Source organism: Vicia villosa, linkage group LG5 (genome assembly GCF_029867415.1).
Source record: "Vicia villosa cultivar HV-30 ecotype Madison, WI linkage group LG5, Vvil1.0, whole genome shotgun sequence".
NCBI classification, from domain to species: domain Eukaryota; kingdom Viridiplantae; phylum Streptophyta; class Magnoliopsida; order Fabales; family Fabaceae; genus Vicia; species Vicia villosa.
Window position 1 is genome coordinate 11,173,063 of NC_081184.1, and position 26,976 is coordinate 11,200,038.

At 31.9% G+C, this 26,976-nt stretch overlaps 2 protein-coding genes across 2 annotated transcripts; one reads left to right on the forward strand and one right to left on the reverse strand.

Moving 5' to 3' along the window:
- Positions 1 to 5,086: 5,086 nt before the first annotated feature.
- Positions 5,087 to 6,845, forward strand: LOC131606264 (rhodanese-like domain-containing protein 10). The gene is made up of 2 exons (XM_058878516.1): positions 5,087 to 5,653; positions 6,537 to 6,845. Exons 1-2 carry the CDS (start codon positions 5,190 to 5,192, stop codon positions 6,730 to 6,732), a joined length of 660 nt encoding a protein of 219 aa, XP_058734499.1. The 5' UTR covers positions 5,087 to 5,189; the 3' UTR covers positions 6,733 to 6,845.
- A 17,772-nt stretch (positions 6,846 to 24,617) lies between these two features.
- LOC131604195 (uncharacterized) lies at positions 24,618 to 26,344 on the reverse strand. The gene is made up of 2 exons (XM_058876654.1): positions 25,842 to 26,344; positions 24,618 to 25,215 (listed from the first exon to the last, which is right to left on the reverse strand). Exons 1-2 carry the CDS (start codon positions 26,342 to 26,344, stop codon positions 24,618 to 24,620), a joined length of 1,101 nt encoding a protein of 366 aa, XP_058732637.1.
- Positions 26,345 to 26,976: the final 632 nt, after the last annotated feature.

A 26,976-nucleotide genomic window follows, 5' to 3' on the forward strand; every position in this document is an offset into this window, starting at 1 on the left:
TAAAGCCAACGAGATAGAAGACACAAACTATGTTCAATAGAGTAGCTACTACTTCTAAAAAAAATAGCAATATAATGATATAAAACAAAGAAGAAAGCTTTTAAATAAAACATGTCTCGCGTCCACAACCTATGAAACTTTCGTTAGTGTTGGTTGGAGGAGCTTTCGGATATGCTATTTCAAAAGGGGTTACATTATACAAAATTTATACACCTCGTCTGGTATTAATTTCCCAAAAATAATTTATTTTTGGTAAATTAAATACATCCAACAACTTACATGCAATATTAATCGATATCTAATATCTTGTTAATACTAATAGTAGCTGGAAAACTTTTTAAAATATCATAAATGATAAAAATAATAATAAAGAGGAATTTTAGAAATCACTTCTTAAATCGGTTTAACAAGATAATCTTCTACATTTCTTAGCATTCATTTGTATTCTCTATTAGTCGGATATTGGGGTGACATCACTAAAAAAACTATGAAAAAAACACAAGTTTTAGTTAAACTATTAATTAAATGGAAATCGTATAAGAAATAGAAAATGTACATGCTTATTACAGTGACACTTTTCTATATATCATGTTCCATAATTACTGTGAGAAGTGACGAGTGAAAAAAGGTTTAATTAGGTAGTAATTATTAGATTTACATATAAAATTATCCATCACAAGTTATATTGTCTCTGTCATAAGTGGTTGTACCGTATGGAGATATTGAATAATGATGAAATCTAGTATTTCAAACACATGACAGACTAAATTGGTGAAAAAATATTAAACAACTATAGACCATGGTAACTAAACTATCACAAAGTCCTATCTAACTATTTGTTTTTGCTCTCTACAAAATAGAGATGTCCTAACATTATTGGTCACTATTTATCTTAAGATATTCAAATAGGATTTTTATCCCAAGTGATACATGCATTTGACTATTTCTAATAAAAAGAAAATTAGGCTCTACTTCTCTTGCCCTCTATCATTGAAGTTAATTTTGTAGCTTATTATACATTTAAAGAAAATGTACTTTTCTACTTTTAATACATTTAAAAATTTTAATGACATTGTTACCCACGTTGAAAGTTTAAAAGTACCTATTAGACATTTTTTTTATCAAGATGTAACTACGCTTTATTATGACTTATTACACGTTTTTGCATCAAGTTAAACAAGTCATTTTAGTGGTTAAATAGACCGGTCCATGGATTCTAATCCATACATCCACCTTTATGAATACCATGTATATTTGAACTTTAATCAAATACTTTTTGATCTTGCAAAATATGAAAAGCGTGGAGAGATGGTACAATATCAATTATAATTAAGTTCACGAAGAAGAGTCAGACCCTAGTTTCCTCTAATTCACTATACCAATATCCTTTTTTTAATGATGGAGGGCCTAAGCCCCCCAAAAAAAGAAACTACAAAACAACCACTCTGGTAGTATCACTACTACACAGGTCTTTTTGGAGATACGATTTTAAGAACTCAGGAGCCTCTGCAAAGTACTTGAGGCCATTCTTTGACTTCGTCCCTAGCTTTTCTTGATATTCTGCAATAGTGTTTGTATCTCTGACGACTTGCACAATCTCCACAATCTAATGCTTAGCCATTAACAGACTAATTTACTGAATCAAAGCCAACTCAGAGCGATTATTCTTTTCTTTAAGATTGATGACATCAACAACTCGCTTGAAGTTAATATTAATAACAACCTTCACAAAACCTCTTGAAGACGAAAGTGTGAGACCTTCGAAAACTCCCCAAACTTCTGCCAAAAAGACACTGCACCTACCTATGAATTTGGAGAAACCACAATTCCAATTACCATGGTTATCACGAATGACCCCATCGCAACTAGCAAGGTTCCCGTTACCACAAGCACCATCCACATTTAGCTTAACAAAATCGTCTTTGGGAGGGGACCATTTCACTAACTCAACAGACTGCTTCCTCCCCATAGATACATTATGCAAAATAGTTGAATTAGCATATTCTTTCACTCTATCCGTGATATTATTTCCAGGTTTAAAAGGCCTTCCAAATTATTCCACATGAATCTCTTTATTCCTCCACGTCCAGTTAGCGTGACATCTTGTAGCCCATGTGTTTCCCCACTCGAATTCATAACCATGCACATTCAAGTTCATGTTAATCCATTCCTGCAAGTTTACAATAAAAAACTGCTAAGAATCTGGGTTGGAATAAGCTTTTCCCAAGCTTTCTTTACCCTAGGGTAATCTCTAATAGCATGAAGAGTACTTTCAGACACACTCCCACACAACTGGAAAGAAGCCTCACCTATACCACACAATTTTTCCTCATGTTAGTCATCAACCTATCATGTTTAAGAAGCCAAATAAAAGTTTTCACATGTTCCATAACCTACAACCTCCACACGTGTTTCCACATTTCATCCCTATCAACATCCACTTCCACATGCAGAACAGGAGGTAGGAAAACTTCCATGGAGAAACGAAGGTTATCCGAAATTCCGCTCTCTATTAAAGACCAATTCCGGTCGCCCTCCTCATCCATCACATTACACACTCTTGCATTTAGGATCTTACTAGGAATATTCAAGTTATACTCAGCAATATCCTTTTTATGATTGTGAAGAAAATATATTTTTCTACTTTTAATACATTTAAATAGTTTAATGACATTGGCACCCACATTCAAAGTTTAAAATGACTTATTAGGAATACAAAAAAAAAAAGACTTATTAGAATTTTAGTACCAAGATGTAAACGCGCTCTATTATGACTTATTACCATTTTTGTATCAAGAGTCCTATATGAATGTCAAACTTATTAGGCTAATCAACTTGATTTCTTAACACTAACATTGTGATAACTATATTCTGGAGGCATTGATAAACATGTTGGCAAGGATATTGTAGAATTTTACTATCAAAATTCTAACAGAGTGTAGTAAATAAGAAACACATAAATTTCATGCAAAATTGACGAATCCTATGTGTTGAATTCATTAAATTGAAAATGTAGGCACATAGTTGTTATTTCTATGAAATTATGATTGACATGAACTTTGGTAAAACTAACTTGGTAGCAACATGTTGAAAAAGATATTGCAACTTCCAGACTGAACATCTCGAATGCGATGTCCTAACCAGAAGTATATAACATCTGGTCTGTTACAGTTTACAGTTTGGATGCAGTTGCTTATTTACAGATTATTGAATACTCTATGAATATTACATAATAGATCCTATGTGGTGTCCAAGATTGATGAATCGAAGAACTTGTTGGTTTGTTTTATTTTCTAAATGTTGAGACATTTTAGGAAACATGTGAGTTTGTTCATAATTTTATGCAGAAAATTCTGTAGATTTTGTGCAAAAGTCCAGGTTGGATCTGTTGTGCTTTTTAAGCCTAATCCCATGTTATTCTAAGACTATTTAAAGGAAGACTCTCAACCTAAGAAGGGTACGGGACGCATATGTAAAAGTGTCAATTATTAAGGCTTCGCCTGTTCTTTGTTTATTGTGAGCCGCTCTTGCATCGGTTGATGCTAGGGCTGGACTATTAGTTGAGTTGTAATTGTGAATCACTCATAAGCTTTTAAGCAATAAGGGATTGTGTGTCCTTGAAGTGTGTCTTCTAAATTATTTGAAATGATAATTACGGTTGTGATTGATGGGGATTGAGTAGGGTCTCATACCTAGGTGAGTCTTAGGTAGAAGTATAACACGGGTAGTGATTAAGTGAGAAGGCAGTAAACCATAAGTTGTTTACATAGGACTTTGAATTGATACTATCATAGTGGACTTATCCCTGACTTAGTAGCCTCTAGATGTAGGTGTTGTATACACCAAAATGGGTGAACAAATTTATGTGTTCATTTACTTTTCAGCACCTTTAAATTGTATTTACCTTGTCATTGTATGTTGTTCAGAGATCAGTATTTCGACATCTCTTAACACATATGAGATATGAATTCCAGAATTTCAATTGGTATTAGAGTAGGCATACTGCTCTGTAATTGGGTGAGATTGAGAGAAGATACTTTCTGGTATAATGGACATGGAAGGAGGATTTTGCTACTACTAAGGGGGAGAACCTTCTGATTTTTTTTAGGTTTATCTTAGTAGATTTTGAGGGGGAGTTCCTGTTCAAGAACTTTTGCTGTAGTGAGAAGAGATGTCAGGCAAGATGTCTTGATATAAATCTGTTTGAGAATTTACTTTTCTCTGTGTTGTTATGTTGAGTAGCTGCCACTAACTATTACTCTGATTTTATTCCTGCTGTTGATATCTCTGATGATGAGTTTTTGTTGTCGTGCCTTTTATGTGTGTGTTTGATTTTTTTTCAAACCTTTGATTATGACGTTTTAGTGCAAAAGTGTTTTAGTTTGTTTTAATCAAAATTTTCTAAAGGGGAGATTGTTATTTCTCTGAAATTATGATTTGCATGAATTTAGGTAAAACTAACTTGGTAGCAACATGTTGAAAAAGATATTTCAACATGCAGACTCAACATGTTGAATACGATCTCCTAACCAGAAGTATAGAACATCTGGTATGTTATAGTTTACAGTTTGGATGCAGTTGCTTATTCACGGATGATTGAATATTCTATGAATATTAATATATCCTATGTGGCGTCCAAGACTAATGAATCAGATACCTTGTTGGTTTATGCTATTTTCTAAATGTTGGGACATTTTAGGAAACACGTGAGTTTGTTCCTAATTTTATGAAGAAAGTTTTGTAGATTTTGTGCAACAGTCCAGATTGGATCTGCTGCGTTTTTGAAGCCTAAGCGCATGCTATTCTAAGGCTATTTAAAGGAATACTCTAAACCTAATAAGGATACGAGCCACATATGTAAAAGTGTCAATTATTAGGGCTTCGTCTGTTCTTTGTTTATTGTAAGCCACTCTTGTATCGGTTGATGCTAGGGTTGGATTGTTAGTTGAGTTGTAATTATGAATCACTCATAAGCTTTTAAGCAAGAGTGAATTGTGTGTCCTTGTAGCGTGTCTTCTAAAGTATTTGAACTGATAAGAGAATATAAAAATAAAAATAAAATAAAATAAAACCCAAAAGAAGATAATGTCTTGCAATCTTCAATCTTCTTTAGATAGAAACCAAAAAAAAAAAAATGAAAGCTCACAAATCCAATGCTTAAGTTCTTATCATCTTCATAACATCACAACATGGCAACCCAATTGAACAATTCATTCAGAACTTCAATTCTATATCACAAAGATCACCCTTTCACTACAACCACACATAAAGCCACAAGATTTCATGTTATCACCAATGCTACATCCAAAACCAACAGTTTCAAAGAACTCATAGAATCTGGCACAGTTAGAACTGTACTACCAAAAGATGCTTCAACAGTTATGAACTCAGAAGGGTTCATTCTCCTTGATGTTAGACCCAATTGGGAGAGAGAGAAAGCACACGTGAGAGGCTCTTTGCACGTGCCAATGTTTGTTGAAGATAAGGATAATGGTCCTTTAACTTTGCTTAAGAAATGGGTGCATTTTGGTTATATTGGTGCTTGGACTGGTCAATATCTTACTACTTTTAACTCAGAGTTTGTTAGTCAAGTTGAGGATGTTGTTCCTGGTAAAGACACTAAGGTTCTTGTGGCATGTGGAGAAGGATTAAGGTAAGAATAAAAATGTTTTTTTGTTACAAAATTTAGTTGTTTAGTATATGTTTTGTTCCCCTTTTAGTTCTTAAAATCTATGTAATATCTAGTCAGGCAACAAAATCCATATCCGCGGTATCCACCCGAATCCGCCTCGAAATTAACGGAAAAAACCCACTTTGACTAGATTTAGATTATGATTTGAGTTTTTATAGATTATAAAATATAGGGACGAGTCGGGTAATATAGAAACTAGTATATATCTACCCCGTTTATTTCATTATGTATTTTCTTATTAATTTTTGATAATTTAGAGTATTAAATAAGTGGATTTTGATATTTTGATTTGTATTTATTATTTAAATTTTTTTAAATGTATGTATGAAATTGTTTTATTTTATTATTTATAATATAATTTGATTTTGAAAAAATAAATATTTTTATTAAAAAAAATTTGATTTCACTAAATAGATGGTGGCGGAGCGGAGATACCCGGACTCATTTGGGTTGAGTTTGGGTATTAAATCTCCATCTTCGTTTGGGTTTGAAGTGGAGAACGGGGATTGTTTGGAAACTTGAGTTTGGATTTGGGGAGGTAATAACCGTCCCCGGCCCGCCCTGCCATCCCTATTAGTATTCACGTCTCGAAAAAAAATGCGTGTTCATTTCCTTGTTAGTGTCAGACACTAGACAATAATACTGATATGACACCAACACTTGTGATTTAGGATTGGTGTCTTGTCATATGTCTATGTTTGTGTCTGGCGTGTTTATGTCCATGTTAGTGTCAAATATTGATACTGACATTATTGGTATTGGTGTCTCATCGGATGTGTCTGTGTTCGTGTTTGATAGGTTAAAATTGATTTTATGGTGTTTTTTTTGGTGAGTGACTTATTAGGTCAATGACAGCAACTTCAAAGCTGTATAAGGGAGGTTATAGAAATCTTGGATGGTTGGTTGGAGGGTTTAATCGTTCACAAGACAAAGATTTCTTAGATGTTGAAGGAAAAGAGAAGTTGAAGTATGCTACAATTGGAGGAGCTTCTTATATTTTTCTGCAGTTGCTCATTCTTCTACAAACCGTTAGTAAATAAAAAGTCATGAGTGTGTGTATCTATCTTATTGAACATGTAATGGTCTTGTTAGAGAACATTGATTGCTTAATTTTTTTTTTTTATATTTAATTTGAGTTTGCAATTTTGTACTAGTTATTTCTTGAACTTGTTATTTCCAAAAATAGTGTAACAAGCCCCACGAACACTAATTGAGCCACTCACAATGGAACTTCTAGAAACACATACACTAAGTACAGCGACGCACAGAATCTTCTAACAAACAAATCGAAAGCATTACTATTCAATTTGTTACAATGAACAAAAAATCATGCATTGTATATGACAAACTTAATTCGAGGTATAGCAAAGCAAATTAAGTAGAATTTGTGTCATTCTAAAGAGAAACATTTTTTAATAGAGATTATTGGTGCATTATCAAAATATGTCGAATTCAAGGTCTTATGCTATTCTTAGATGTGATTCAAAGGAAAATGAAAATAAGAAAATATGGAGATTATCAAAATGATTTTTAAGCAAGATTGGATGGATGTTTGTAGGTTGTAAGGGAGTATTTTACAAGATTTGAATTCACCTCCACTTTTAGATTGTTACAAAACTAGATTCATTTCCAATTCAACCTCTCTTTTAAGTAGGCCTTAGAGCTAGAAGATGGTGTAAGAAGTGAAGGGTCTTAACATTAGGGAAAACATGGCAAGAGTTTGAAGAAGGAAGCATTAGTTGAGTTGGAAGACAGATGGATAAGATCAAACACTACAAGACAAACATGCAAAAGCTGTTGGACGCTGAAGTTTACGTGATGCTTATCTATCTGCGCATCAGGCTTGTCACAAGACGTGTAGTCCATTGCACGCTGAAATGTACTACCTAGTACTTATACGAGAGGACAAGAAGAAGGAATATGTCGATTTTTATGGGCTAAATCAATGGATAATCACAAAGCACATGATCCAATGATTAAAGAAAATCCTAAAAGCTATGAGGATATAAAGAACCACCTTGAAGAAATGAAAGAAGGTTCAAAAATTGAGAGGCTTGAGAAATAACTTAGAAAAATATCTCATTTGGAGAACAAAAAGTCTTAAGCAGAAGTGAAGAGATTCTTTCATCCCCTTCTCTTCTCTTGAGGAAATGTTGAGCTGTTAAACATGACAGAACTCACCTCTTATTAATTGAAAGATTGCAAAGATTAGAAATATTATACTTAGGTTTTCATTTTCTTTTCATTTATGTTTAGAAATGTTAATTTTGAGAAGTTGTGTTGCCCCATTTCTTTTTCTCACCATGAGCTAAACACTTTATGTTGAGGAATGTGAAATTTAGTAAAAAAAAATATTATTTTGTGTTAAATAATGTGATTTTAAGTGATGCATTTTATCTTGTAAAATAATGTTATACATCTGTTCCTCTACTTGATCACCTTAGAAATAGGTAAAAGCTGGTTGATGATTGAGATATCTATTAGTTAGTGGAACTCATGGTAAATATGATTGAAAATACTAGGATAAACATATCCACTAGATTAGTCACTTTAGACATAAAGGAATATAATAATAGGGGAAATCATAAGTTATGCAAGATATGTTTTAATGCTATTACGAGATCTAGAGATTTGCTTCCGTAACTTAATTCATATGCATTGATGTTGTAGACATACACCACTAGATCACTTTCAGTCCCATTTGGCATGACATATCTCATCAGACACCCACAATATATGAAACTCATTATATGAATCATTGCCTAACACGTCTCTCGCTATTGACTTAACTTGTTTATTCTTAAGAATCACTAGTCAACCTAAATTTGTGACAACCAACAATTATTATTATCTTTTGATCACGACTATTCATAAAGTTGTACACTGAGAATCAACTTAAATTATTACAATCTCTGTGGGATCAATACTCTTACTTTTACATCACTTGCTACTATTTGATTGTGTATTACTTTCACATATAAATGACTCATCAAATATTATTTCTATCTTCTAATAATTTAGTATACTCTTTAAAATCAACAATTTTATTCTCCAATTTATCATTAAATTTACTGAGCTTAATATTAAGCTTAAACACTTGATCATAAGTTGAAGAAGTTATCTCAATGTTGTCTTCTCTTGAAGCTTTGCAGCACTTATGATTTTCTTTATCAAAGTCTCTTCTTTGAGAATATGCTTTATAAGATCTTTCCCATGTATCGTCAGGTATATCTCTAAATACATTTGAAACTTTTGATATTAATCTTATTGATTTTTCATCTTCTTTCTGTGATAATGAATCTCCAAGTTTTTCTTCTTATGTTGATCTTTTAAAAATTATTCTTGTTGAGGCTTCTTCCAGTATTCTACTTGATGAAGCTTCTCCCTTAAAGATTCATCTAGATGAGGTTTCTTTATCATTTCCATTAGACGATGATTCTTTGAATGATCGTTTATCTATTGAGATCATTTGTTCAAAAGCTTCTACTAACATTGATCTTTCACTTTCATCTTTGAGTATTCCTTTTTCTGATAATAATGATGATGATGATGATGATGATGAGAAGGAGAAGGATGAAGATCTTTCAAGCGTGTTTGATCTTTCTTCTTCCTTGAGTAAATGAATAAACTCCTTACGTTTCCTAATGATTTCATTCTTTCCATATTCTTCCCGAAACTCAACAAATGCACTACAATCTTTTGAATGGAGGATTATATCAAATTTCTGTTTCATACTCTTGATTCTTAGATAGTTGTTAGATACAAAATTCCAATATAACCTGAAAGAGTTCCAATGGTTGAATACCATTTGTTAGAATTTCTCTCATATTCATTTGGCATTCCAACTGCATAAATTTGTATGTTCATTATCTATTGTTTGATGTTTGGAGAAACTTCGTGAATTACCTCAAGAGTGTCTCATAATTCCTTTGCCGAATCACAATTAAAGACATAACAAAATTCTTAGAATTTAAAGCACTTATTTAAGGACGTTACCAAGATTTACTTTATCACCATAATAAAAAGTAAGAATAAATTGACCATTGATTAAAACATGCCACATTTCAAAATCATTTTCATTTATAAAAACTTCAAATATCGCTTTCCACGATTCGAACCTTTCACCGTCAAATGTTAGAGGTGTGTCCCAGAAAAGACCTTTTATTAAAAGTATAAGACCTTTATTAAAAACAAAAATCTTTTAGATATGACTTTGAAGATAGACATCAAAAAAGCCTTTGATACTTTAGATTTCCAATATCTTATTAAAATTCTTGTTCAATCTGTCTTTTATCAAAAGTTTTGTGATTGAATTCTTACCATTCTCCATTCAGCCAGACTATTAATCACGATAAATGAAAAATATGGAAGATTTTTTCTTGCCCTAAAGGAGTGAGGCAAAGAGATCATCTATCTCCCTTGCTCTTATACATTATTGAAGAGACACTTAGTAGACAGTTATCAATGTTAGTGGATCAAAGTAAATTGACATGCATATCAATTGCCTTGTCGACATCAAATATCGACCTCCTCTTGCACTTAAAATCACACAAGTTAACTTGCACTTTCCTAGTCATAACTGAATTAATTGCAACACAAATGGATCTTCAAAAGAAAATGTTGAAATATCAACTTGTGGTGACATATTTAAGGATAATTTAAGAACATTCATGGAAGATTTCTTAGTTAAGATTGAAATTTGCATCTCATTTAAAGCCGAATTGCATGGAGTCATGCTTGTTATCGAATATGCTAACATAAATAATTGGAGAAATCTTAGACTTGAAATTGACTTAATGCCGACCATTCGTGCATTTTCTAATGTAAATATTACCCCTAGGCACCTTTTAATTTACACATTACTCACTCTTTTAGAGTCAAAATATCTCACATTTTCAAAGAGAAAAATGAATGGACATATAGATTAGTCAATACAATTTTTTTTGTTAATTATAACACTTGATGAGATTCAATTTTTATTTATGCTTTTCAATTTTTTTGAAGGATAAATTGAACATGTGCAACTATCATTTTTTTCCCGCTATTTGATGAGTTAGATTTCATGTCTCTCATCCTTTTTATTTATTTTTTATTATTCAATAATTTATCTTTATTAAAAAAATATTATATTTCTTAAAAAATATTGTAAGAGAAAAAGAAATGACTTAAACATTATTAAAAATGTTTAATAAACATTTTTATTAAACAGCATAATGGATAAGGAAAGCTAATAAACACTAACACAAACCAGGAAACAGTTTATACAACACATATCTCACATAAACACGTCTTGAGGTTGTTATTGCCAAAAATAGAATAAAACCCCAACAATCACTAATTGAACCATAATACACAATAGAACTTCTAGAAACACGTACACTAAATACAGCAACACGTAGAATCTTGTAACAAACAAATGCAAAACATTAATATACAATTTGTTATAAACAAAAAATCATGCATTATATATGACAAACTTAATTTGAGGTATAGATCAAAGCAAATTAAGAAGAATTTGTGTCATTCTAAAGAGAAACAATAATTAATAGAGATTATTGGTGCATTATCAAAAAATGTCGAATTCAATGTCTTATGCTATTCTAAGATGTGATTCAAAGGAAAATGATAATAAGAAAATATGGAGACTATTGAGCCTAAGATTTTTAAGCAAGATTGGATGGATGTTTGTAGGGTATTGTAAGAGAGTATGGTACAAGATTCGAATTCACTTCCACTTTTAAATTGCTACAAAACCAGATTCATCGTATGATTAATTCTGGATTCTGATGTATTTATTTATTCTATTCTATTCATTTATTTATTTATATATAATTTATTATTCATTTTAGTACTTTGTACCAATTTATTTATTCCAATATGATCTTTACATGTTCAATCATCTCCAAATGTGATACCATTTTCTTACCATAAACCAAATTGAATATGAGAATGGGGAATTAGGAGAAAAGGTGATTAGTTTTTCAACATTTGATTGATAAAATGGACATAAACATTCATTCAAGTTAAGGATAATATCCTCTATGATGCATTGTCTCCCTTAATAATAATAAGTCGTCTCTTGAAAATGAAAGGTATAGTTGGAAAATGGAATAATAGACTAAAAATTGGTAAGAAATAACATGAGTAAGAGATAGTGTTTGAAAATATAAATTTAAAAAAAGTTTCTTAAAGTTCTATATTAGAGGATATAATATAGGTACACAATTTTGTGAAGGAGATAGAATGCACCACCATAAACCATCACACACGCGCCAACCAGTTCTGTTGGGGATTGAGTGATCTATTATTTTTAGTATTCAGAACGGAAAATATTAATAAATAATGTTACTTTTTTAAATGTGTTTATCAACGTTTATTGTTTTTGGCAACACTTTTTAATGCAACAAGTAAGAATTGTTGCCTAAAAATAATTTCTGGCAACGTTTTATACTTGATGCCAATAATATTTTTGCAACAATGTATAAGTGTTCCCTAAAATATGAATGGGGACGATTTTAATGCGTAACACATGCTTAGCTTTAGCAATATTTAATAAATGACCCCTTAGATACTTGTGGGGACAATTTTTAATTGTTAGTTTTTAAGTGTTGCGTCAAAGAAACCTTGCCTTAAACATACAAAATCATTTATTATATTTATTAATTTTTTTAAAAATTGTTTGATTAATAATTTAAGTATTTCATAATAATTTATATCAGCAATACATATTAAATTCTATGCACTAACTGTGCAAAAAATTAAACGTGCATTCAATTATAAATTATGTTAAAAATATTTATTAAATATTTTTGAAATTAATCTTAAAAAATTATTATAAAGTGATTACATACAAACGTAGAAAAAAATTACACTTTTAATATATATAAATATTAATGTCAATTACTATTATATCAATTTTATTTAACAAAATATTTCAAATAAAATCATGCTATCTTTATTGAGATATTTTTTAAGCTAATCTTAATAAGTGATAGGTGAATTTATTTAATTAGATGAAATTATAAAAAAAAATCACACTTTTTAATTTATTTAAAATTCTTGAACAAAACACCGTTGAAATAATAAAATTGAATTTTTTTATTTTAAAAAATATTTTTTTACAACAAACTATAAGAAATATATCCTAATTTTTTTCCCTATATATGCACGGCAGTAATCAATTTATTTTCCTTATTTTTTACTAAAATCCTTTTTTAAAAGAAAAACCCCAAAAACTCTGCGTCTCTCTGGTTTCATTATTTTCCCTTTCCCTTTTGTCTAAAACCCTAATCCCTGATTGTCTCTCTCGTTTTGTTCATTACGGCTTCTTATTTGCTGATGTTTCTTCTTTTCTAGTTGTTCTCCAATTCTCTCTTCTCACTGTTTCTAGATTCGATAACACAAAGAAGACGAAGCCAACAATGATCTTGTCTTCTATCTGTACGAAAATGATTCCACATGATTCAGGTAATTTCTCTATTAACGTCTTTGCTCTCATTTTTATTCAATTTGTTGATGCTGAAACTGTTTCGGAATCACAGGAAATCTTCAACAGTCTACGTAGAGCCATTGCATAGAGATAAAGAATCATGAAGTTTCTATTGGAAGCCAAAACAGGGAAGAAAACTTTAGATTTGTATCTTCTTCTAATTCTTTTTTATATGTTTTTGGCTATGAATATTCCTGAAATTGATCTAAATCAAATTTTGAAACTTAGTAGTAGTGAATGATGCAAATGATGTTGAACTCATGTACTGTTTATGCAGCTTAATTGTGTAATTTATTAAATTTGTAAGTTTCTATTGTAAAAGAATATGTTACATTATTTCAGGTGACAATTGGATGGAATTAGGTTTTAAGACATGTTGAAATAGATCCAAAATATATAGTTATTGAGGTAATATTCTAATTGTTCAAATCCTTCTTAAATATGTTGTTGTCATATTTACAATCCTAATTATTGAATGTTGTTAAATCATGGAATCCTCCTAAAAAAGAGGTTAAAATGGAGGTTAACGAGTATGGTGAGTTTAGCTTTTATTGTATCTCAATCAAATGGTTAGCATAATTTTCATTACTCGAACACTGAACTCAAAACACATATACTGATTTAGTGTTATTTCAATTTCCATATGGTTAATTATAGTAAGGTGATTAGGATGATTTTTTTATAGAATTTGTTGTTTATGATGGTAAACTCAATTTTACATATAATGATGTTAAGTTTATGTGGAATTTATCTTGTTAGTTTAGGTGGAATTTATCTTCTTAGTTTATGTTAATCAAATTTTATTTTTCATTACTAAGAAAGTTGAAAAAAAATTCATGAAACAGAGATGAGTTGTTTTTGTGAAAATATGGGCTGGTAGTGATGAAATTGAGGAAGAAAAGTGAAATGACTTTTTCTGAAATTTTCTTGTTTGTAGTTCATTTTTATTTTTATTTTCTTGTTGATTTTTATGTGTAGGATTTTTTTTTATAAGCAATAGAATATATTTCATTTCAGAGTACTATGGGTACTCTAACCCGATGTACAAAAATCACCGATTCACCATCTCAGCCTATGCCGCCAATATTACAAAAAATCCAACGGGTATTTACACCATTCATAGAAATTACAATGTAGTCTATTGGTATCTATTTGGAGCCACCACCAAGAATACATCTTGATTTTTTGGTTTGAACCAATAATATTTATGACTTGTGAAATTTTGTTTTGATTTTTTATGTAGAGTGATATCTCAACCAAGAAGATGAAAATGATGATGTAGAGGATTATTTATTTTCTGAGGATGACTTCGACGATGAATTTTGAGATTACAATGTTGGACATGAATCTCATGGGAAAGACATATATGTTGATGAATTACAAGACAAACTTAAATGAGTTGGTTGGAAGGCTTTTATTGGCAAATTCTTTTGTAGGATTGTATTCAACATTAAAGTTTCAAAAAATTATATATTTTATCATTTAATTTAGAAATATGTATTTCAATTAATGTATAAATTTAACTCTATTAGTAAAACTTTTGTAATAAAATTTTTATTTGATTATAATTGATTATATTACAAAATAAAAAATAGTGGCTATATTATATAAGTATAGTAAAATATTTGTATATACATAAATGTTAAAAAAAGAACATGCTAAAAAAGATTTCTATACAGAAACATTTTTAATTTTTGCTTTAAAAGTTGGATAATTATAGACAACGTTTAGTGATTGTCCCTAAATATAACAACAATTAAAAAGCGTTGCCTTAAATACAATACAAAATCGTCCCCTTTTCTTCTTATTTTAGGCGACGCTTGTTAATAGTGTGCCCAAAAAGCAAAATAAGCGTTGCTTCTGACAATAGGCAACGCTCGCATAAAAGACACTTGAAAAACGTTCCCTATTTTTTTAGGCAACACTTTTTGCATTTTTGGCTACAATTTTCGAGTGTTCCCAGAAGCAATAAATGTTGTAGAGCCACCTTCAATTGTTACTTGGAAGAATTAGTCGGTTCAACTCCGCCCCCATCTCATTTTCTCCACTCCAGATTTTTACATTAATCAAAATCTTTCTCCCCTCTCTCGTCTCCGCTTCATCTCTATACTTTTCTTTTTTGTTTAATTTTCAAGTCGTTGCTTTGCGCCATATATGATTGTTATTCATATCAATAGTCATTAATGTTTCATCTGAGGGTGTATTTCGTTTTATTACCTACCGTGTAGTAGTAATCATACAATTAAGAACTAAAATATTTTATTTTAGAAATGTCGTGGTTTATTGTGTATCTGTGTGCCTTGCAATTTTTTTTTTTGGACAGTGCTGCAAAATATCTTAAAGGGAGCGACATAGTCCGTGACTCGATCCAACAATTTCTTTTGTGGCATATTTTAAAAAACTGTAGCATAACAATTTTTGGATGTTTCAAAATGCCAAGACTACTAAAAAAATTATTATTACTTTTGTTGCTTTCTCTGACAATCTGTTCAACTTAGAGGGAAGTCATTTTAAACATTGGCAATAAAAATTGAAAATTTTCTTAACCTTAAAAAGGATTGCCAATTTTTTGATTGATAACATTTATATTGTTCCTTTTGATCAAACAAGCAAAATAACGATAATAAATCTTTGGAATTAGATAGAATGGTTAATTATGATGAATCTGAATCTGCTGCACATTAAAGAAAATGATTTACAGTTGAGGAAAGAATTCACCTTATGAAAAGTAAATGATTATTTATAAAAGAAAATCATATTTTAAATGACCTTGTGGATGATCTACTTGGTTATTATAGTAGTTGTAATACTGCAAAACAAGTTTGAGAAGCTTTAAAAAAGAAGTATGACATCGAAGCGGCTAGAGCAAATAAGTATGTTGTTAGTCGTTACTTGAGTATCAGAGGGAAGATAAAAGGTAAGTAGAGGTTCAATGTCATGAACTTCAAAAGATTTCTCACGAGATAATCATTGAGAGTATTCCCTTAGATGAACAATTTCAAGTTGCTATTATTATTGACATACTGCCCATAGTTGGAAAGATGTCAAAACCCACTTTGCCACAAGACAAAAAAAAGTCTCAACCTGAGAGTTTGATTACTCGCCTTCGAATTGAAGAAGAATCTCGGAGAAAATACCAGAAAGATGAAATATTAGTTGTTTCAAACAACAAAATAAACTCGGTGCAGTTCTGAAGTCATCCGATGGTTGGTGGATAGAAACGATATGGGAAAAACCTATGCCAGTTGTATTGATCCATTGTGATAGTACCACGACTATTGCAAAATTGAGAATATTTATTATAATGGTAATAGACGTCAAATAAGAATAAAGCACAACATTGTTATAGAATATATATCTAAAGGAGATATAAAAGTATATCATGCAAGCAATGGTGAAAACTTAGCAGATATTTTGAAGAAATGGCTAGCTAAAGAGAAAGTCCATAATACATCCAATACGATGAGACTAATGCCTATAGATAAGTGAGTTTCTTATGATGGTATCCCGACCTAAAAGACAAGATATCCCAAGAATTACCTTAAAAGGGTAATAACAAGTTGTGAGAAATACGAGATGATCATACTAGTATAAATAAGAGACGCATGAATCCTGAAGGAATAAGAGGATGAGATAATAGAAAATGTTAATAAAATATGTACTATGTATAAGTGGAATACCAAGCAATAAGAGTAATCTTGATAGACTCACTCGTGTGACCGTGGAACTTAGGCTAATTTCTATGTAATTTCGAGATAGAATTTCTAGAGCCTTCACTAAATTGAAATAGAAGTGCATAGCCATTAAAGCATGTACTTATAGAATACACCCTCAACAAGGTTTGTGTGGAGGTTTGATATCTGAAATAGAGTTCAAGACAATGCATCACTCTTGTTGAATCAAAATCCTACTTGTTATGCAAAGGTTCAAGCCTTAGACACAATTGTTTATGCATAATTTTAGAACCAATTGATGTTACTCATGAAACATTTTTTTTTATAAAAAATTTAAGCGGGGGATTGTTTGAAATGGAAGGTATATTTGATAAATGGAAGGAATAGTTGGATTGAAGTAATAAATAAGCATGAGTAAGAGCTAATGTATGAAAATGTGAATTTGAAAAAAAGTTTCTTAAAGTCCCACATTGGAGGGATACCACACTTTGGTACTACTTATATAATGCAGGTTGACCTTTTGGGATATGCCCTAGAGATACTCAATTTTGTGAAAAGGAGAGAACACGCCACCATAATCCATCACAAGAGCGCCCACCGTCGTCTGTCCGTCCAGTTTGGTTCGATCGGGCCGGACTTGGGATTAGGTTATCCATTATATTTTGGTACCTGAAATGAAAAATTTAATTAATATTATTTTTTAAATGTGTTATTCTTAAATGTTTTTGCTGACCAAGTGTTTCCATGTCTTTCTTGTTGACCAAGCATTCCTATATTTTCTTTGCTGACCAATCCACCTTCAACGGTTATTTGAAAGAATTGGTCACTTCCACTATGTCCCACTTTTTTTCTCTTTTTTTCAGGTTGATAATTCATCTATAAATAGAGGTTTTTGTAACTCATTTTCTCTACTCCAGATTTATGCATTAACCAAAATTTTCACCTTCCTTTCGTCTCTGTGGTGGTGTTGTCGGGCAGGTGGGAGGTCTAGTCTAGGCGGTTCTTGGGTATCAAATACTATAAGATACTCTAAATTACAAAGAGATACTCTAAGATACAAAAATTAATATAAAAGAATATTATAAGATTTTTATAATTTTTTTATTCTAAAAATTAATGGATTGTGTTTTGGTTGTGTTAAGGATCTGTCAAATTTCAACAATTATAAACATGTATCTCTATCAATTTGGTCTTAAAAATCTATAGAATATGGTATGAAATATAGAGGGAGGAAACTTCAACCCTAGGGAAACTTAGAGAGACATGAGTATAAATTTCTATGGTTATGTTCCGTGAGTTTGAGTAATATTTGAAAGTATCTAAGAGGATTGGGAAAAAACAATTTGAATGTTAACACCTATACGGACAAATTTGGGGTATGATAATTGGTAGCGAAGAGATTTTTGCAACGTGAAGGTATAAACTTTGAGGAAGTGTTTGCACCTGTGGCTAGGCTTGAGACCATCCGATTAGGTGTTGGTATTGCTAACAACAACGATTGGGGGATTTATCAAATGGACGTCAAATTTACGTTTTTAAACGGTCTACTCGATGGAGAGGTTTATGTAGAGCAGCCCCAGATTTGTAGTGAAGAATCAAGAGATGAGGTACTACTAATGGCCTAAAGCATTATATGGTTTGAAACAAGCTCCAAGGGCTTGGAACAAACACATTGATGGTTTCTTATTGATATTGATTTCAAGTGGCGTGTGTCCGAACATGGTATTTATGTGAGACCAGATATAAATGATGGTGTGATAATTTTTTTGCCTATATGTAGATGATATTTTGATTATCGACAACTGTGAGAAGACTATCTCAAGGTCAAGAGTGAACTCATGAATGATTTCAAGATGAAGGACTTGGGATCATGACATATTTCCTTGGCATAGAGTTTCAAAGGTAAGAAACGGGACTGCTCATGCACCAAAGGAGGTATGCACTTGAAGTCTTAAAGAGGTGTGAAATGGAGTATTGCAATGTGGCCACTATACCGTGTGAAGTAATGCTATAGGTGTCTAAGAGTGAAGATGAGCAAGATATGGATCCAACTCAATATCGAAGATTGATTGGATCATTGCAGTATTTGTACAATACGCGACTGGAGTTGGTGTTTAGTGTCGGTATTGCTAGTAGGTTCATGGAGAGACTGAAGGTGTCTAACTTGACGGAGGTCAAGAGGATCCTTAGATATGTCAAAGAAACTCCTGGGTGTGGAATTCTTTTTCCGGCATCAGATACGGGCCAAAAACGTGATTTACTTGGTTTCACCGATTCCAATTGGTGTGGGGATAAGGATGATAGAAAGTCAACGACTAGATACATCTTTATGTTTGGTAGGACACCAATCTCTTGGTATTTGGGAACCGGTGGTAGCACTATCGTCTTGTGAGGCCGAGTATATTGCGGTGTCGTTGTGTGCATGTCAAGCCATGTGGCTCATGAATCTATTGAAGGAGTTGGGTAGCAATGAGGGTGAGGCTACTACTTTTTTTATTGATAATGTTGCCGCGATTAACCTTGCGAAGAATCCGATTGCACACGGAAGGAGCAAGCATATAGAGATGCAGTTTCATTATTTAAGGGAGCTTGTGAGTGATGGAAAGTTACGATTAGGGTATTGTCGAAGAGAGTATCAAGTAGTGGATTTGTTGACCAATGAGGTAACAAATAAGGTGTTCAAGAGGTTGAAGATGAGCTTGAGCATGCTCGATTTGGACCAACGGAAATGAGGTGGTGTGTTAAAAAGTAATTTTTTACCATTTCAGTTGGTGTAACCAGTTACTGGGTATGGGGTAACAAGTTACCCTATTTTACACAGAAACAGAAGCGAAATTGGTTTGGGTGTAACCGATTACCCTATATGCGGTAACAAGTTACAGTTGTTAATTTCAATTTTTTTGGTTCAATTTTAATTTGTGTTTAGCTTCTTAATCACTTTGTAACTTGATGTATATAAGGTATTCAATACTTTCTATTGTTGTTAATGTCAATTTTAATTCTCATCATCTCTCAATTCTCAAAATTTCATCTTCTCGAATTGAACCAAATTCTCTACTGATTCACCTTAATTGATTTTGTATGTTGTAACAAGTGCTCAACTAAAATCTAATTTATGATATATTAGTATAATATTGCCATAATTTGCCACAACAAATATTTGCAACATATGTTTTCTACATAACACACGTTTTTTTTATCGACTTATATAATTTATCCTCACTCAAACTCATCCCAGAAGTCCTCGAATTCAAGTATATTTAATCAAGAACAAGTCCTCCAAATCAATAATATTTAATTAAGAACTTCTTATGTTTTGAACTATGTAAAAAACACAAGCATCTTATAATATAAGTAATATCAATTAACTATTTAAAGTTAACCATTATGTCTCTTTGTTTAGAAACATGCCAAGAGCCACTAATTAAACATTACTTGTACCCAACAATCTCTCCACCCCTTGTCATTCTGAGATGTCACAATACCCCCTTCTCATCTTCTCTATAATTATCTTATGAAAAATGTTTTTTTTTTTAATTTAAAATTTAAAATAGTGACTTTTCACATAAATTAGTTTTACAAAAACATCTAATTTTGAAACAAAAAGTGTACATGATTCACCTACCTAATTAATATACAAACTACATTCATGTTAGGCTGAGAAGTCATGAAATAAACGAAATTAAAGGCTAACCATAGAAACAAAAACCCTATGAGGACTTGGTCAAACATGTGTCATAATAGGTTAGAATTATCAACCATGCAAAACACCATATAAATACAACATGTAGCATTCATATATCAATGCTGCTCATTAATCAATAAGCTGCACCTGCTTGACAAAAAAAAAATCTCCCTTGAATTCATCTTTTGAATTCAAGAAAATGGGAGATTTTGGAGTAAAAGTAAAGGTGACGGCAAAGAAAGCTACTGTTAAGGCAAAGAAAGCCAAGACATCCATTGTTAAACATAGTGTGAAGGCTGCTGGTGCATGCAAGAAAGGTTGGGCCAAACTTGTGAGAAGCATTAAGGATTACAAGGAAAAGAATAAGAGAACCGAATATTTAGGCGATCGCCATTAGATCGAATTCAAATGTTCTTGATGATGTTTATGTATGCGATTATTCTCGAGGCTTGATCTCTAATCTTAATTTGGCTATGTATTGATTATTATATTATGCAGCTTGCATGTATGGTTGTATTAATGTTTCATTCCTATAGACTAATTCAATGGGAAAATTGAAATTTTATTATATGCGATTTTATTAAAATTAATACAAACACAGAACGATATTAAATTCTCTTTACGAAGAACTTTGTTGTTTACATTTTTTAAATGAGTTTCTATTAATTTTTTTATTGAGAGTTTTACCATTTATTGTAATTATTTTGTTTATGTAATAAGTATTTACAATTACACGCATAGAATATTTAGTTTATATAAAAAATATAAGAACGCTTAAAATCCGTTACAAAAATCCCAATATTTAAAGATAAATTTTAACAAACAAACAAGCATTATCATCTATCTTAATTATGGTCAGAACATAAAACATCCTTTTAATTTGATTTGATACTAAAGAAAAAAATTCAAGTGGCTCTTGATTTTTATTTTTGATCTTAACCTATCAATTTTCAAGAGAATTAAATAAGAGCTTATAATACATTATTTTATTTTGAGAGGCATGTAAATTTTAGCTAATGATTTTAGCTAATGAGTTAATAACATTATTTTCTTTGAAGAATTTCAATGTATTGTAAATACAGTTGTAATTTTTTTTTACGAACAACAAAAATGATAAAAAATGTGTAAGTGAGTAAATAACAATAAATATATAGAAAATAGTCCCACGTAGACAGTGGTATCCACATTGAAAGTCTTTATAAATAGTTAAAGTTATTAACTCAGCAAATGAGGTAAAGAGGATAAAGTGCCACATGAACAAAGTGTGATGGTCTCAAGTATTGTGCCATTTGTCTCATTCAAACACCCTCTCGCCGATGACACCGCCTCCGGGTCTAAGAGCGTGGGAGTAGAGGCACTGTGGCGGCTTGTAGGCGACACTTGAGAACTTATGCACGACGCATCGGAGCAATTAGGCTAATAGTAGCGCCGATGGGTGCTCTGACCACCATGTGACAGCAAGCCGCCACATATGGCTACTAGTCGTTGCTCTTGTTTGAATTTTGAATCTGAAAATACACTACACTTTGTGAAGTGTTGTAGAATGAAAATAGGCAATGTTTGAAAAGTGTTGCTATAGGCGAAACAATACAACTTACGGTAAATATGTTACTCAAAGGGTGTTATTTCATCATGAGTTGCAACCTTGTGAAACAACACTAGTTTGACCTATAAATTAGTCATTTCAAATTCAAAAATCATATAGCAAAAACCTGCATCCTCTTCACTAAAATTACAGATTCTCTTCCGTACATTCGGGTTTTTATCAGTCTTGTGCAAACTTGATTATAGGTTGAATTATAAGCACTGCACAATGCTCTTGTCAAACCTTTTTCTTTCACCTCTAAAGTTGGCTTGACCACCATTTTTGTTGCAGTTGCTCTCACCCTTGTGATAAGTCGAATTCTTGAAATTTTGGGATTCTCTTTCACCAAAATTTTGAAAAATCCCTCTACTTTTTAAGGACCATTTTCCCTTCGACTTCTTGTCTTTCTCATTGAAACGAGCTTGCAAATCGATCTCCGCCTTTTCCTTGTAAGATTTTCTCTCTTCCATTCTTTGTTCACGTGCCTCAAGAGAGCTTTGAAACTCGTCTTTGCTCATGGTCTTAAGATCTTTCGAATATTCAATCGCAATGATCATGGTATCAAATCTTGGCGTTAAAGAATGCAAGATTTTTGCAACACCATACTACTCTGTTATCGTTTCTCCACATTCCTTTACTTGGTTTACAAACTGAGTAATTCTCGCTGTGAAATCGTTGATGGTCTCATTCTCCTCCACTTGAATCAACTCAAGATTTCTTTTGTGAGTTTTTAACCTCACAACCTTCGCCTTATCAGCCCCTGTATGCGCCTTTGCAAGAATTCCCATGCTTGCTTGGATGATTCACAATCATCCACTTTTTTAAAATTATCCACATTAACGCATTGGTGGATTAAAAATAGTATTGTGTAACCTTTCTTCTTTTCTTCTTTATGTGTTGCTTGTTATGCATCTGTTGCACCTTCGACAAGAGGAGTAACACTGATATTGATCAGTTAAAGATCATCTTGATAGCTAAACAACACATTCGTTTGCTTGCACCATTTGTCGTAATTTTTTGCATCAAGAATGTGTAAATTTGCAAGAATTCTTTCATTGGAGACTGAATTCATGTTGCACAGTGGGTGTTTGATGGATCGAACTAGGATCTTGATGTCAAATGTTAGAACTTGGAATCACAAGGTTGATAAAAATGGAGAAAAATTGAATGTGGAGAGGGAGAGAGGATAGAGATTAAATGAGAGTATAATTAAGGGTGAAAATGCACAATGTCATTAACTTTGATTAGGGTACCACTAAGGTACTTATACATCAAGTGGATTAGGACACATAGTTACAACATTCAAATAATAGAAACACAAAATTCTCGGAACTGTAACCCTGGTTACAACTCTGCTAAAAACAGAAAAATAACAAATAAATGTAATTGGTTATTGCAAATACGTAACCGGCTATACCAAATCCATAATCACTTATTTCCAGCTTATTTAATATTTTGGCATGTCTGTAACCGGTTACGTCTCTGTGTTAACCAGATACACACTTGAATTATTGGATTATCATGTACCTGGAAAAGCAGCATCGGAAAAGGATTTAACAAATTTAAGAACTAACCAACTTGTTCTATGCTCCGTCACTGTGTGTAATTAGGGTTAGGCTAAAGCTACCACACTGATGTCTTATCTATCACTATTGTTGCCACACCCGCGGCCTACATTCACGATCAAACTGGTTTCTTCCATTTTAATCAACAAATTAATACGAGAGGTATTCTTCACTTTCGTCCATGTATTTTCATTTTGGGGAATGTCCTAACATTAAAACAAACAAAAGACTTTTTATATTTTTAAAATCCGAAAACCTAATAGTTCGAAAACCTAATAGTCGAAGAAAGTTAAAATCCCTTCACATTTAGCATCCTTTGCTTATCAAAAAAAAAAGTTAAATCTGACAAACAAACCAAATGTAAAAAACTGAAACCCATAGAAAAAAACTTAATTTTGTGAAGCCTATAAAAAACAAACAAAATTAACAATAGAAGGCATTTGGCACATTGATAGTTTTCGACAATTTTCATGAATTTTGATTAATTTATTTTAATTTTCGACAATTATGTATTTATTAATATCAACTATATTAATATCCGCGTCATTTAAATATCAGTCGTTCTGCTTCCCGCTCTCGTTCTTTCATTTTAAAAGATAGTTGCGCTATCCGTGATTGATAAGACAGGAATTTATCAAGAGGTTGTTGTATTGTCACAACCAAAGGACTTGTGACAGTGTGTTTGGCATCAAACCAAACTATACAATAACGTAAGAATATTAACAGTAAAGTTAATAAAATTGGAGAAATAAAAAAATGAAATGTATTTCTCCAATTTTTTCTGTGTCTTCATACAAAATTATAATTGGCAAACAAGTAATATATGAAAAATGATCCAAACTCCACTTCATAATTTTTCTGCAAACCTAAAAAATAAATAGGAGTAACATGGTGAACAAAGTTTACTCAAAGAAAGAACAATCTACTTCATATTTCAGGATGTATAAAACACCAACCAAAGACACTGCCCACTTTTCTAGGATTCGGAGGCACAATGCATTTCTCCGATTTTTTATCCCAATCATAAACCGTACAATTGGGATTTTTGATACGGACAGAATTATAGACTTTATACACAGAGTTGCTCTCATAGCCCCATTTGTTCGGGTTAATCAATGCCTTACAGCTTCTAAAGGCAACATAAAATAACGCAATGTCCCCCAAAGTTTCGAGTTCTACATAAGTCATGGTTGACAAGTCTATCTTGTAAGCTTTTCTCTCTGGCGGAGGGTCACCACGCATAATCAGAGGATGGAGGCTTGGATTTAATCGAACCAGTAAAAGTTCTTCATCACATTTAACCAAGTTAAAGAATGATAAGTTAGAATCTAAGCCAGGAGAATTGTTCATTCGGAAATATTCAATTTTTGGTGAATCCAAACGGAGTACCCCTATCTTGGGCTCGTCGGTAACAACATATATTATATTGTTCAAAGCTGCAAAGTCAACAACGGCATCGTCATCGTCCTCGGTGCAATATGTAACCCAACCATTATTTCGATAGACATGCAAACCGTTACAGTCACTGAATAAAAATAAGGGTTAAATACGTTTTTAGTCCCTATAAATATGCGACTCTGCATTTTTAGTCCCTATAAATATTTCCTTCAATGAATGGTCCTTATAAAATTATTATGCACCTAGTTTCCGTCCCTATTGTCAAACCAATGTCTATTTTAGAATGATTATTTTGCAGACATGTTCATAATGTTTTAAAAAGTTCTTGGAAAAAAAAGAAACTCAAAATTTAATTTCTAAGTTGAGATTTTCATTACTTTTATCATTATTTTTTGAAATTTGAAAAATTCATATTTAATTTTTCTCGTTTCAAAAAATTGTATAACTTGGTAAATATACATTTTACAGTATTCTAAACATATATAAAAAAAATTTAAAGGGTAATTAAACAGTTTTTAAAATTTTAGAAAATAGGGACTGAAATTGCATGCATACAAATTTTAGAAGGACCATTTATTGAAGGAAAATTTTATAGGGACTAAAACTGCAGGGTCGCATATTTATAGGGACTAAAAACGTATTTAACCCTAAAAATAATAATACAAATTCATCTGAACATTTGTCAAAAGTAAGTAACGCCCGGTATGTATGTTGAGAGGAGGAACTAAATTCAAAGGTGGACGGACAGATTACCTCTTCTTTTTTCGTGTAAATGGATTGATGAGCAGAAACGAAGAACTATCCGCAATCATAACGAAATAACCACTCGAATAGGTAACATAGATAGGGAAGGAGCGATCGGAAGAACTCCACAGGTTCATCATCATCTTCTTCAAGGGATAAACTTTTTGATTGGGTAGGCTAGTAAAGGAATATGGCATCTTATAAGGAAAAATCAGAAACTCGAGGAGTAGTGGTTCTTTGGATGTCAAGAATTTAGATTTATCTATTGATTTATGAAAAACTCTCCAGTTCGTGCAGACACGAGAAAATTGAAAGAGGTCGGCGAAATCGAGCTTTCGGGAAATAACATCAAGCACATCAAAAGGAAGGTCATCCCAACGAGGAAGTGTGACGTGAATCTTTCTTTTCCCGTAACCATCATAATCGTTGTCTTGTAAAACAACTTTTACTGCTTTAGAAGACTCTGATGGTTTTATTTCCCTTACAAATCCTAATGCCTCAGGGTGCTTCATGGTGGGTGAAAATCGGTCGTAGAAACTGTTGGTAAAGCCCTAGCTGGTGAGTGAGAGAAGCGATCAAAGATATTTATATATATAGGTTAGAGAAGAACTGGATATGGACACAACTTTTTTTTTTTTTATTGGGCTTTTATTTTTGATAAATTCTTTTGTGTAATTCTGAAGCTTATTAATTACACTTATGCATTACTATTCAAAGGTTATAGTTATAACTTATAAATTACGTATTATTACTGTACAATTTTACCACGTAACTATTGTGATTATAAATTATTAATTTAGTTTTTTTATTTTTAATAAACAAATGAATTCATTCAATGAGAGCACAAGAGGTACTCACACCCGTCAAAACAAACACTAAAAGAACACCTTAATAAGGCGATAACAAATGCACATAGTACCATTCAAAATAATTACTACAATAAGGAGAAGAAAATCTACCCAAATTGATCCATTTCCAAGAGGAGAATTTGATTAAAGAGAGACATTCTTCAAAGTTGATATCCTTTTCTTTAAAGATCACAGCATTCATAAGTAACCATATGAACCAAGAAACTGTCAACCAAATGACATATACCACCTCTCTAACATCCTTCTTCTTGATGTTATGAAAACAATTAGGAAAA